This window comes from Acipenser ruthenus, chromosome 3 (genome assembly GCF_902713425.1).
Source record: "Acipenser ruthenus chromosome 3, fAciRut3.2 maternal haplotype, whole genome shotgun sequence".
NCBI classification, from domain to species: Eukaryota; Metazoa; Chordata; class Actinopteri; order Acipenseriformes; family Acipenseridae; genus Acipenser; species Acipenser ruthenus.
In genome coordinates this window covers 80,236,068-80,250,865 of record NC_081191.1, presented here as the reverse complement: position 1 = coordinate 80,250,865, position 14,798 = coordinate 80,236,068, and the positions used below count along the sequence as shown (strand labels likewise).

Genomic DNA, 14,798 nt, shown 5'->3' with positions numbered 1-14,798 from the left:
CAGGCCTATGTAATTCCACATTCTTAACTGTGTCCATTGACAAAATCCCTTGTACTTATACTCACTACAACCTATATACATTGGACTGCATATAGAAATGCGCAATATTTTTCCAATAGCTCCTAACAATACAAGTATAAATAATTAAACAGCCTCGAATAGATTGCAGCAGTTACGCGAATCGGTGACTTGTAAATAAAAGCAGAGTCTGTTCTTTGTCAGTGCTGAATTATTGATTGCGTCTTTATTAGGCGATATGAGCATTTCTTCCCATGGTTGACATGAATGTTCCAGGAGTGTTCTGAGTTTAAAAACAAAAACAAACAAACAAACAAAAAAAACTATTTGTGTTTGCATCAACAAACCGGGGACACCCATCCCTTAGTACCTGATGTTGTTTAATTTCCTAATCAATTTTGTTTTCACAAAACAATGTATTATTATTATTATTATTATTATTATTATTATTATTATTATTACAATATTAACTAAACTATGAATAATGGCGTTATTCAAAAGATAATTCTCAACAAAAAAAAGTAAGTCTGAAATGAACATCGTTCAACAAAAGGATGCAATTCCTTCCCATTCGGAGGATTTTGGGCCATATTCACAAACCTACCGTGCTAAATTAAAAAAAAAAAAAAAAAACAAACTGCTGTAACCAAGAAACACAGGTGCACGTGGAAGCTCAGGGGTTGTTATATAATAACATCAACAGGTTTTCTTTGAGAATATATATTTACTTGTATTGTAAATATGTATCGCAACAGTTGATGCCTAAATGTAAATGTAATTATGTGGTATTGCAACAATTGATACCTAAATGTAAATGTAATTATGTGAAATTAAAAACACACACAGAGACACACAACAAATACGTAAACCATAAAAACAAGAAGATACCAAAATAAATAAAACAAACAAACACATACATACATATTAGATAAATACTGTATTTAAAAGGGCCGGCTAAAACACCTCAGACTGGGTGGGTTACTGAAGGAAATAGTTCTGTGTTTCACTACTTCAATCAAAACACGCATTAAAGGGTTCTCTCACTCTAGAGAATGTGTGCAGAGGTCATTTATAATGCGTGCGAGCGAAAGAATTTAAAACATCATAAAACGGCGATGCAATTTTGTTTAAATGGGTAGAGAAATCACACCAGGCTTTTAGAAATAATTTAAAGAGTATAAATATTCAAGCTGTTAAATATCTGTACTTAGTTCCGACGAATATAATTAAATGCATATATAACATGCAAAAGTAATGTGTTCTTCTATTTATTTAATACCTATGGTACGTTAGTAAATTGTAGCACATTTTAAAAGATTATTTTCAATGAAGTCTCTGAAGCAATTGTCTTGATAATCTACATTAAGAACGCAAGGGTGGACTGTGGGGTCATACAGGCAATACTATTTTGCATAATGAAGCTAAAACGGCTCAATGTTAATCCAAAAACAAATACTAATTTACTTGTCTATGTATGAAGGGCTGGCAGTTCTGAGTTTACAGTGTGCAAGACAACAGTCACAGTTATTTTTCTTTAAACACGGCATTAAGTATGACAGTCTGTGCCTATAACTGCACCCGCTTTTATCAAGCACCGTTACAAATAATCGGCTACTATTTGTCTTGTTAGTGTTTGTGTGTTTTGACTCTGCATGTTGAAAACTGGTGGTGAATAAAAACGACGTATAGACTTGCAGGTTACGGATTGGGTACTCCCCCCATGTGAAAGGATTCAAACAAAATCGTATATTTTTTTTTTTTTTTAAGATATAAGCCTTTCAAAAACTAACCTTTTTTGCATGTTATGATAATTTCATCTGCATTATTATTTTTTTTAAACACTTAAAATTATATTAAAAGGTTCAGAGTTGAATTACCCAAACTGGGCAAATGTCACAATTATCACCAACGGTATACAGCTGAAAAGATAGAACACCTAAAAATCGAACGAACAGATACATTTTTTAAATACGATTTGAACAAATGGACTGAGACTGGACTTGATTTTCACATACTGTAGCTGTTTCACATTAGGGACATTCATGTATTAACATAATTGATGTAGAACAATGTTTTTTTTTGTTTTTTTGTTTAGTTTTATTTTTGAAAACATCATCTGGAAGTCTCGTTTACTGCACAGTGTATAGATCATTAATCAATATTTTGCAACTTAAAGTCATTATTAAACAGAAAATAATGCAAGTAGAAAAAAGTTCCTTTTTTTTTTTTTTAAACAGGAGGAGCTATAGTGACCATGTCGTGTTTCCTCGACATGTTGATTTAAGATGGATGATCCTTTTGGAAGTCTTGAGTCAACAACCACAAAGCTGAAAAGAGCACTCAAGTGAGGTACACCTTGGTAGTGAAAAAGCTGCCAGTAGCTGGGGAGCTTCCGCAGAAGAAATAGATGAGGGATGGGTGTCCATGCCCACAATAATACACATTACAGATAATAGCACTTTTTAAAGCAAATTAGTTGATGGGCTGTTGCCATATTACTAGTGTTTACAATAAAATAATATTAATGTTCCGATTCCCAGGAGCAGTGTTTTAAGTATACAGATTATTAACCAGTCTTCATTAAATTTCTGTACTGCAGCATAATGTGGAAAAATACCCCCAAAAGCAAACTGTATTCGCTAGGTACTGTGATTTAATTCAGATTCAAATATAGATTACATGTTTTAATCTACCTCAAATCTATTTTAAGGAGCTAGTACTGAGAAAAAAGATCCAGGATTAAAATCAGGTTTGAAAAATGCATCATCAGGGTGAATATTTGAGCATTTAATGCAGAACAGGGAATTCTAAAGTCAAGATAAAAATGAAATCCAGAGACAGTGTAGACTAAAGGGTGGAGAAAAAATATTGTACCTCAATATACAAGACCAAATGTATGGCAAATGTAGGGTTGTGCCACGGCTACTCTAAATGATAGAATGGCACTTTTCTTCTATTTCTTACCAGGTGATGTAAGAGAAATAGGCAGAAAGGGTTAGTTTCAAATGAACAATAACACAGATCATTGGGGATACATATACAGATATATACTGTACAGTACAAGAAAATAGCACTGCAAGTAATGTCCATTGTTTATTTACCACTGACCCAACACATATTAGTTACAGTATTGTTGAGTCGTTTATATTCATGTTCTAGAAGGTTAGTGTAAATGCAATGCCTACTGGGAAAAAAGCCAACCAATTGAATAACTGATTGGTTTGGCAAGCATCGGGCAAATTAAAGGCCTATTCATGTCAACTAAATGATTCTAGAATTTGAGGCTTTGCATACATTCGTGGAAAAAAAAAGGACTTTTCCCTCCTCCAATTTACTTTAATGTGGTATCGGGATATTACTTTCAGCTTTAAACAATGGTCTTATACACATTACCTGGGAATAGGGGCCATTTTTAAGCAAATTAGTTGACACACCATTACCACTTAACTAGCGTCCTACTGTAAAATAGTATTACTGTTATGAATCCCAGAAGCAGTGTTTTAGAATACCGAGGTCCTGATGATTCTTCATTAAATGTACTGTAGCAAAATGTGGAGAAATACCTGCAAACCCAAGCAAAACCCAGTCAAAACATTTTATTAAATGTTGCAATAACAGAATTCTTTATTTACAATGGCATTATTTAACATCAAATAGCAAATAGCATCAGCGAAGCATTAGTCAACAACTTGCATAAATGTGTTTAAATTTCTCTCAATATATCTAACTTTGCATAAAATGCTCACACTAGGATTACAAACATCAATGCAGGTGAACAAGGTGATGTTTAGTGTGAACTCAACTGGAAAAATACATCTCTGAGCCTGCAACACTAAGCTTTCTCCAGAAAATCCATATATTTTACATATTGCTTAGATTATAACCTTGCCTCATCTTTTCATACAGACATTAAATGAGAAACAATTGTACAAATAATATAACCCACAACTGATCACAGACAAAACATGGAAAATTAACAGCAAAAATGGGCTGAATATGCCAAGAGGGCTGTAGTCTGTTTCCAGCAACAAAGACATATCAATTGAGGATGCATTCATTCAATATTGTACACAATTCACTATACAAATATAATACAACAGACAGCTTTGTAGGAATATACAAGACATAAAACCAGATCTAAGGCATTATGCTAGGTTTAGCATTTTGAGGTTCTTACATTGAGCTTTTACCTGTTCTATGAAATTGGCAGACTATATAAAACAAATACAATTTTCCAAAATCCAAAAGAAAACAAGAAAGTTTGTAAATTGAATCAAAGCCTGTATGATCTATTTTTTCTTGTAATTATTTTTGTGTGCAAAGGTGGTATTTGCTTCCCAGTCACAACTGTCCCTGTACAAGTACTATAAAAATGTTTTTTTAACCACAACACTTCATGGCTTATGTTTTTAAAACTGACAGTGTTATCTTTGGATTCGGCAGACAAAGCTGGAAAATTCAGTTCATATGCTAAAATGGACTATTCTAAAATAGTTTTTCTTTCCTTAAAGTATTTTTTTTTAATATATATATTTTTTTACGCACTGAATTTAGTAAAAGATGGTTATCTGCAAATATTACAAACCAACCCCCATAAAACAATAGTTGTTTTGTTAATGTAATGTACAGCACACAGCTGATGTGTACATATATACTGATTTTGTGTTTAAAAATGCACTGTACAGTATGAGAACCTAAAGTATAAGCTACAGTATTGTTCATCGTTTTTTTTTTTCTTCCAGATGTTACCAAAGGTGCAACAAGCCCCTCCCACATTAGAACCTCAAAGTGAAAAGGAAAACTTAATAAAGCCACATACCACTAATGGTAGATATATTTCCACAACAATAAGAAATATAATGTACAGTTTTACAATGGAATGGCTATGCTTATACCACCAACATACTGGTACATATGGAAACGGAACCACCGAAAGAATTGCAGCTAATGAAGAGGGAGGGAAGTCGCTGAAGGAATCATGGTTGCATATGTGGATTAGTTGCACTGGCAAATAAAATATATACTGCCTTTTATGAAGTTAGTTCATTTTTGATTAACTAACTATGACACCATACAAATCACCAATAGAACATGATCAATGACATGCTATTTTTTATTCTCTTATGAAAAGCAATGGGCCAAATATCACAACTATAACGACCTAGCTAAAAATGAGGATTGACCAACTCATAGGTGTCCTTAATTCAAATAAGCACCCTTTTCATTTAAAATAAAACAAAATAAAAAAATACATATATAAAGCCGGAAAAAGAGAAATAGGGAAATAAATAAGCCCAGTGAGCAATCAGGTGAAGTTTATTTCTCACAAGTCTTAATATCATTTTTAAATCAGATCATTCTGGGTTATACATTCACTTGAGCAGGCCTCTAAAAAGAAGAAAAACTTGAAATAAATTATGAAATCTATATAACTTGAGACCACATTTCAAACAATATTGGTTTGTAGGATACTATCTCCTACACTATTCACATATTATCTTCACACTAAAAAGGCATATATACTTCTGGCCTCTCTGGCTAGCCCAGCAGGACTGGACTCAATGAAAAAAAGAACAGAAAAGAGGGGAAATCATTTATTCATGACTTGTTAAAAAGGCGGGGATGTGATTTTCTAGAAAATAATCAAAATTACTAGAAAATAAATATATTAAATCATCAACAACACATTTTTCTCTCCTCAGAGTAGTACTGCAGACAACGATTATTCAAGAACACCCTTAATCTGAAGCACAGAGTTAAAAGGTAGCTACAATTAATACTGAAGTACCTTTTTTTCTAAGTGAACTGCAGGACAAATTTTGCCTAAAGATAAAATGTACAAAATTGTAAAACAAAGATTCTCAAGTAATAGTTATTGCTTGGTTACATACACCAGAACAGTAAAGTTGTCTACCTAGTAGTTTTTTTTCTAAACACTCCACTCTAAATGACAGTTAAAAAAAAAATCCCCCCCCCCCAAAATTAAAAATAAAAAAATAACCCCCCCCCCCCCCAAAAAAAAACAAAAAAACAAGAAATTTGAGTTATGGCTATTTTTCTTTCCTCCTCCTCCTCCCCCCTCCAGTTTATTCTATTCACAGCAAGTGATAACCTATACATTGTATATTTGTTTTCAATAGCTGTGCCAATAGAAGTGGAGCCTCTTTGATGTATGTGATGCCCCTCCTTGGCACAATCTGAAACATAATCTCCATGTGCTGGATGCCATTCCCAACAGGACACAACATTGCAATTTTAAGACCAGATATTAGGACATGATTTTAAAGGTTTGGATATATTCAGAACTACTCTAAAACAGGAGCACATTTCTGCCAATCTATGAGGGCATTTTTAACCAAACTAAAACTGTTTATCTGACAAAATGATAACGACCAACATTTATGGGAGTATAATTCAGATAGGACCATTCTGGGGTCTTACTGCAAAAAAAACAAGTGCCCTTTTCAGGCATTTTTTTTTTTTTTTTAAACCATAGTACTGGATAAAAACAAAAAAAATGGAATTTTATTTATATATATATATATATATATATATATATATATATATATATATATAGATAGATAGATAAAATCAGCCTTTCTGTTGACTACATAGGTCTGGCTTTATAATATAAACAATTTTTACAAAACTCATTAATTTTTTATAACCTCTCGCTAATTCATTTATTAACCCCTACAGTTTACACAGTTTCTTATTTTTCATACAACAAACCCTGCCAAGCAAAAGGCTTAAGTCTCAAATACGGTGAAGAATTCTGACAAAAAAGCCTTCTCACCCCATTAGAGCAAGAGGAAAGTGAGAAATGAGAGAAAGACAGAGGAGAGAAAAGCAAACCGTGTATATTGAAAAATAGAACAAGAGGATGGCCATCTTCCCCAGAAAGGAATACATTCATCTGACAAGGATTCTGTTGCCACTATCAGTTTGTTGTTCAGGGGAGACCTAAGTCACACTACGGTGAATGCGATGAACATGCTGACTGGCTTTCAGTTCGCTTACTTGAGACCAAGCAAGGTGAGGTTGCTACTTTGTGATGTTTGGTAACAGGGTTTGTTTGTTGTTCTTGTTTTATCCCCTTAATCTTCAGATCCTTTTGATTGCGGAGCCTACCACGAGCAGGCCTGGCAAAGCTATTCATCAGCCAGTTGGTTAGTTGGTTTGTTGTCATAAATGTCAACTTGTTAAATACTGACAGTACACTGAATTGTCAGGAAATGTTTTGAGGGCCCAGCAGTGGTGTTGGTCAACAGTATTTCTGTAGATGAAAAAAAGAAAGAAAAAAAGATTAGTTAAGTTAAATACATTTAAAGTAAGCATTTTATACATAACTTAAATATTTTGATGCATGACAATTTGGTATTGCAATAATATTGCTAACAGTATGAGAACAGTAATATTCCAAAACAGTCCTATTAAATGCTTCTCTTTTGAAAAATTGTAGATTTTTACAAAATTAAATGCATGTACAGTAGTATAGAGTTATGAGCTATTGTACTCAAGATTTCGATTTACCCATACCAAGATAAATATCAACCTAGCCCTGTAAATCAGGCGTTCCCTCACCAACTTATCCCAACTTTTGCATGGTTTGGTTTCTGGAACAAACATTTCTCATAATACATTATACATAGTTACATAATTATCATCATCTAAATAAAAACAAGCTTACTCTTGTTGATATTTTTTAAAAGAAACCACACCAAAATCAAAAACACAACTAGTAATTAGAGCAGTCCAAGCTATGCATTGTGCAGTATTTTGTGTAAATACATGTTTAAAACAAACCTACACCCCAGTGAGATTAATCCAGGTCTTAAAAACAGGACTCTGTTTAGGCATATATCCCTCCCTGTTCTGATTGTTAATATAAACAAAGCCTCACTAATGGACATACAATCAATTATTTAGCACAGTTAGTTACAATAGCACTCTTGGAATATAAATCAAGTACTATTATTTACAACTGGTAAGGTTATTATAGAACTCTTAATCCAGTATTAGATTGGTTCACATTACAAAAGGTTGTTCTACTGTTAAATATTCATCCCGTTTTATGAGGCTTAAAAGCTTTAATAGCAGTGTTCTTCAGATCTAAATCTCTTATATACCATCTGTATGAACCAAGTTAAAAAAGGAAGGGACAGCATTTGTTAAGGGTGGTGGAGCTTTAGGGCACACCCCAAAACGCTGCCCTCTTCCCCAGAAACTGCCTTACACAGACATGGTAGTGTAGAGTTACGTGCAGCAAAACCAACAGTATGACTAAAATCGATTAAATCAATTTTGTATTTTATTCTAGAAGTGAATTTCTTTCAACACGTGGCCCTGGCCCTAGTCACCAACACATTTATAGACCTGCAGGTATGAAGTCACGACTTCAAAATGTCTCAGAGAAATAAGGTTGTGTGGCAGTGGCAGCTTTAATAAAAAAAAAAAAAAAAAACTGCTACAAAACGTACATGATTAAACTAAACCTACAGCTATAGCCAAAAGTTTTGCATTACCTAGGAAAAAAAAAACAAAAAAACTGTATGAACATAATTTAGTATTTTATATAACACCATGCACTCAACAAAACTACAAAGTGCTATCACAAAAGTCTACCGGAAGCCATAATAGTAGTACAGTATTTCACGTTAGATTTCAAAATGTCACATTTTTAAATGTCAGTTTTTCATTAAGTATATAGAAAACTACAAAGCGGTATGTAATTCCGTATGTTAACGTAACATTATTCAGCAGGTTTCATTTGACTTTATGAAGCAAAAGTTGTTAATTCTATTGGGTGATGCAAAACTTTTGGCTATAGCTGTAGAGAATCATATAACACTGCTGTGTGCCAGGCATACCATTATCTCAAAGAGTTAGATCTTTATCATCCAGAAACTAAAGACACATGACCACAACATAACAGCCATCTTAGTACCATTAGATTTTACATAATTGTGAAATATGAAGTCAACATCAAAATGGTTTAACAAGACATTAGCAGTTGAAATAACTGCAGATTTATAACATATTAAAAAAAATAGTGAAATAGTCTTCAAAAAAATCTTAAAGCATGTTTGTTTGTTGTAATAAGATTGGAGATGGTATTTATCTCCCCCCCCCCCCCCTCCCCCCCCCCCCCCCATGTAGCATTGCAAAGCATACTTTAGGTCCGAAAGAGTTTACTTAGCCCACTACGATCCAGGTTGAAAAATCAATACACAAGTATCAAATTAGTCGTACAGTTTCAGTCATTTCTGTCTGGTTTATATACAGGCATACAGTCCAGAAGTCTGAATGGATTTGTCCTTTAACATATTGCCTCCTCAAGTACAAAACCAGCCTTGCGCTAAGTGCATGCTACTAATTACAGCACCATTTTAAGATTTGCGTTGTCAGCCTGCCATCATTACTGTTAGAAGAATTACAAAAACTCATTATAGTAAATTATTCACAATAAAGTGTAGGCATTCACTTAGAAAGCCTTCAACTTGTAATGGGTTAGACAAAGACATTTAGAACATAAAACACAAAAGCATAGGGGCTGGCCAAGATAGAACAAAGCAACCCATAAGTTATATGTCCTTTTTTCCCCTTATTTAGTGTTATTCACATTTCTCACCCGAGACCCGTCACCCTCCTGCTTAATCATATCCATTGCAGGCAACTGGTTTGGAAAGAGGTTTCCTCCCCTCACTGTAGGATCATTCACCTGTTATAAAGAGTGTAAAGCATCACATTAAAAAAAGACAGTTGCAAGATATTGCATACAATATTTTAAACTTGAATAATTTAGGTTAAATATGTGTATTGTTAAAGAGTCAAAGATGGTCTTTGTATGCCCCATTTTTAGAGGAGGCCCATGTTACAGTAAAGGCTGCATCTCTTACCTGCTCAGGACCCATGGAGGACAACCCTGATGTAGGCACCGAGGTCATTGAGGTCATGCTGATCTGCCCCGACATCTGGTTCATGTTGTTCATACTGCTGGAGTTTGTTGCCATGGACACATTGATGTTCATGTTGTTGTTGTACATGCTGGCATTTGACTGTTGCCCAAACTGAGGTGACGACTGTTGCGAAAACATGCTAACAAAATAAGAAAGAAACATAATTGAACTTGAACAGAAAAGAACAATTAACTAAGTACTCCCCCTATACTGAAGCCTCACCTTTTCCCCCATTTTATACTATAAAATGTGAGTTCTGATTTTTTTTTTTCCTTTCGAGTATATTTGTGCTTCTTTCTTTTTTTAAGCTAGTCTTGATGAAGTCTACTGAATGAATATTGTGTTGGCACTAGAGAAGTGTACTCTCTGGTGGTTCCTATGACCTGCTACTACTTTTAAACTACAGATTTCATGGCTGTCATTCTGACCTGAGTTTAGTATTTTGTTGTGCTTGTTTGTTTTGAGTTCCAGTATAATGCCAAATGGGACACCCTGTTTTTCTTTAAAAATTGTAACCGTTTGTGGTAATTGTCTTTATTGTTGCCCTCCAGATCCCCTATATTAAAAATATATGTATTTATTCTCTGCAGTTCATTTAATATATGTATGCAATAAGGCCCGACAGGGTGTCGCTATACGTCGAATATATAGACTTCTCGGGGGGGGGGGGGGGGTGGAGGCACTTGACTTCTCTCGTTCCGCACAACGCCCCGAGGTCTGAAGGGCCTTATTGCATTTATAATCTAGGTCAAACAGTGGATTTTCTTAATTAAATATCCTTACGCCAATAAAGTAGTCCCATTTATAACTTTGAACTACACACTAAGTTACGCTGAGTAAATTAATTAAATTTAAACATGCAAAAGTAAGTACATCTTTATTTTTGTGCACATTGCCATTGAAAAAATACACAAGGGGGCGGAGTTGTGTCGGCACTCAGAAAGTACCGACTCAGAAAGACAGCGATTTTTTTTATTTTTTTATTATTTTTTTTTTTCATTTTGCTATCTTCCAGTTCATGTAATTGGGATTTATTTGCTGGTAATTGGTCACTCAGTTTTATAGTTACTGTACATCTGTAACTGTAAACAAGATGGTTAACAGTACTTTAAATTCTGTGAGGCAGCACAGTGAAATATGTGACAAGGCTCCAGTCTGTCCGTATCCATCCAAAATATGGACAGCTGGAACCTTGCTCCACCAATCAAATTACTTGTTTCATGTTTCATGTTCCAGTGCCAGACCTGGATTATAAAGATCCACATGTACACCCATACATGCATGAGCCACCACTATATCCTTGTTGCAGGGATAATAAAATCTAAAAATAATCCTTTCGTCTGAATTTTGAAGGCCAGTGAAATGACGACTAATGAATAATATTTTAAAAGCCCCTTCAAGTAAAGTGTAAATATGGAGAGTATTCATCTTGCTTGTTTCACTCACGGAGGAATTTACCTGTTTCCACTCATATTCCCCTGTGGCCATCCATTCATCTCAGACGATGACTGGAAGGTTGTGTTAGCCTGGGGCTGTTGCATCATGGGACTCTGAGCGTGACTCATCCTGGGTGACATCAGGGGGCTTTGAGGGGCAGCAGCTCCACCAAATCCTGCGTCAGGTTGCTGATTCATCCCTGAAAGCAAACGAACAGCCTGTGAAGCCTCGCAAGGCATGGATAAACCAACCTCTACAGTAGCTCCTGCTCTACAACCCACAGGTTTATCACATTGAGAGACCAAACTTTACACTAGTTATGGTGCTAGGGTTGAGCAACACACTAGACAAAAACACCTGCGTGCCACAACATTACAAAGTGGCAGAAAAATCATTTTAAATTTGCCCTAGAAGTGATTGGAAAATCAATTACAGTGGTTTTAGCTAACAAAATAATTCCTTAAATCCCATCAGCTGTGCATTTACATTTACTATATCATTAGCGTCATCTAACGGGGAGCCAGTGTACTACCACTATTGACAGGAAATTTGCATACAGTTACAGCACCCCTTATTAAACCTGTCATTGACAACACTAAAAAGAAGAGCAGGCTACTGTGTTTCACTTAAACAGTTATGTGTAATGTTAACCGTATTAAGATAAACTTATTTTGAAAAATGTTAGTGCATGTAAAAATTTATGGAAATGCTTTCACAAAACTACACAGGATATCAAATTTATTTTTCCATTATATGTGTTTAGAACTTAACTCATAGTAAGGAGTAAAGAAACAAAGGGGTTATCCAATAAGTTATGACAAGTGAAGAGAGAGCTGATCTATAGCAAAATAGTAATAAATATCAAAATTCAACTACACACAAGGGTAGTAGTAAAAGTGCGGCTGGAAAGAAGACTTTAACATCAAATGTTATCTTTTCTTTTGATTTCAATGAAAGTTGCTGGTGATTCCCAACTACCGTCTGTCTGGCCTTGCGCAGCATCATTTCACTTGTACAAGTCTTAACTGGTCATCTAGTTGTCACAACACAGAGCGCTGATGGAACAGCGTACATGTACGGTCACATTGCTACAAGATAAAGTTTCTGTGTCATGCTGGACACGGTTTTGAATTCACACATAGGAAACTAAAACACAATATTTAAATGATGCTAGGGATTTAAGACTGCCTACCGAGTCAATAAACCTTTTTAGTTTCCAACACACTATCATAGTCAGCTGAAAATGATCTGGCCATAATGAGGAGTAACAGGAACGAAAATAAGACTCCTATTGCATAACGGTTTCAAACATTCCATGTTTTATTATGTGCTTGATTATCCCCAGTTTATAGTTAACAAGATCAATTTATTAAAAACTCATAGTAAAACCTGGAAGGGATCAAATTGCTACACTGTCTTATTTCCATCCCTGAATAAGACGTCTGCAATTTTACACTGGGCATAATCAAATCTGAATACAGGAACAAAAATACGACTCCCACCGAACTCAGCCGTGGTGTTCCGCAGTATACTAACATTCATGCTGTAACACAACCAGGTATAGTGTTGTAATGTACCAAACCGTAGTACCATGACGTTCTGGATTTGATTCTCATGAAAAGGAAAGCCACAAAGCAGAGTCTAGCTGACCCTTGTTTTGTCCTACCGGAAGTGATTACATACCTTGCGCTGCTTTTGGAATATAAAATGTTAAAACGCACTCAACAATGGTAAACACAGCAGCATAATGTGGTTTTGATTCGCCGGCAAACTTTGTATGGAACTGTTTTGTACATGAAGTGCCAATATGGAATTTAACATAATATTGTTTCATTAAAAAAAAAAAAAAAATCTGGAATTGATAAATGTTATGTGGGCTATATTATGGGAGGTGTATGTTTCAAAAGAATAAAAATGAAATTGCCATGAATATGTTAATATACTGCTAGAGTTTGTCCAAATACATTCACAGTGATCATTGCACAGAGCAGGTTTAATTTAAATAAAAAAATATATATAAAAATAATAAATTGTAGCGTCCCACAATAATGTTGCATTTTCTTGTCAAATATTATTCCTAGTGACTGAACAACGTTTTACTCTTATATGTTTTCTACAGCTGTACTTCAGAAACCAGAACTTGCCAGTTTGTTTACAATCCTGTCATAAACTTCATGTTGCCACTCTATCACCAGTGTGAATTCTTGCCATTACCTGCTGCAGCAGGAGGTTTCATATGACACTTTTGTGGTTGTATTTTTATTATACTGATTATACAGATTTTAAAGGAAACACCAATAGAGCTGACATTCTCAACATGGACTTAAAAGAAACAAACAAAAAATAACTGAATTGTAGGCTGTTCTGAACTTCATTCTTGAAATAACACATTTTTGGTAGCCAAGAGAAAGGGGCCTACTTAAGATAAAAGTGAAACCTGTAAAACTTTCAGCAACTAGTTGTTACAATGTTACAGAACTCATGTCGGAGCAGGTTTAATGAAACCACAAAGCTTCTAACTCAATGATTTAACAAGAGATGTTTGGTTTACCTTTAGCACCCGTTTCAGCTCGTATGGAGTTAACTTTTTATACACATATTCTGAGTCTAAAAAGGTAGCAAACATACTAGGGTTGGTTAGGCTCCTTAGCAAACAAGATGCATCCTTTGTTAACAGCAAGCACCTCAGACAGCATGACACGTGCAAGTTTTAGTAGCATCACATGGATAAAAACGGAGTGGGACAGATCAGGTTAAATGTGATATTAGATACGTTCATTTAAAAATCAACAGCTCCGCACCAAAAGTAAAAGCAACAGCCAATTGGTTTAGTTATACCCATCACATGACATGAATGACATGATCCGATTTATACAGGCTTATTAGCCTCAGATCAATTTTCTGTAATATTTAGAACCAAGCATAAACGTATATATGCTTTGTATATTTTAATATAAGACAATCTGTTTGCTGGAATTTAAGTTTTGAAATCGCTTTTGTTGCCCGAAACCAAAAAAAAAAAAAAAAAAAAAAGAAGTACTGTTACGCCAGTATATTATGGTACAGTCATTCATATCTATATACAGTCAATTCTCGTTAAAACGAACGCGGGTTAGACACATTTCTTGATAGAATGAATTTTCTACAAGGTCCTGGCTAAATTTATCAGTCGCTTATTGTAAATTACTTCTTATTGTAAGAATTTGCTTTACACAAATTCCCTGTTAGTGCGAATTATTTTGAAGCCCTCCCAGGGAAGAAAAATGTGAATAAAATGAAAATGCCCTAGTTTGAGCCACTGAGTGTAAATGGTATTTGGAAATGTATTAACTTGCATCCACATTAGCACCTCCGTTTTGTATTTTGGTGCTGTTTGTGGACTAC

General features: G+C 34.7%; 1 protein-coding gene across 7 annotated transcripts in view; it reads right to left on the bottom strand.

Annotated features, from left to right (window-relative positions):
• Nucleotides 1-3,599: 3,599 nt before the first annotated feature.
• The window catches only part of LOC117394428 (nuclear receptor coactivator 2-like), a 102,329-nt gene continuing 91,130 nt past the window's right edge, over nt 3,600-14,798 (bottom strand). For 6 of the 7 annotated variants that reach the window (XM_059017273.1, XM_059017277.1, XM_059017275.1 and 3 more), the window contains 4 exons: nt 11,436-11,613; nt 9,918-10,116; nt 9,641-9,739; nt 3,600-7,294 (listed from right to left, as the gene is read on the bottom strand). In XM_059017273.1, coding sequence (XP_058873256.1) covers nt 7,283-7,294; nt 9,641-9,739; nt 9,918-10,116; nt 11,436-11,613 — 488 coding nt within the window. In that variant the 3' untranslated portion in view covers nt 3,600-7,282. The remainder of the gene's footprint in view (nt 7,295-9,640; nt 9,740-9,917; nt 10,117-11,435; nt 11,614-14,798) is intronic. The other variant, XM_059017276.1, reaches the window with a different exon arrangement.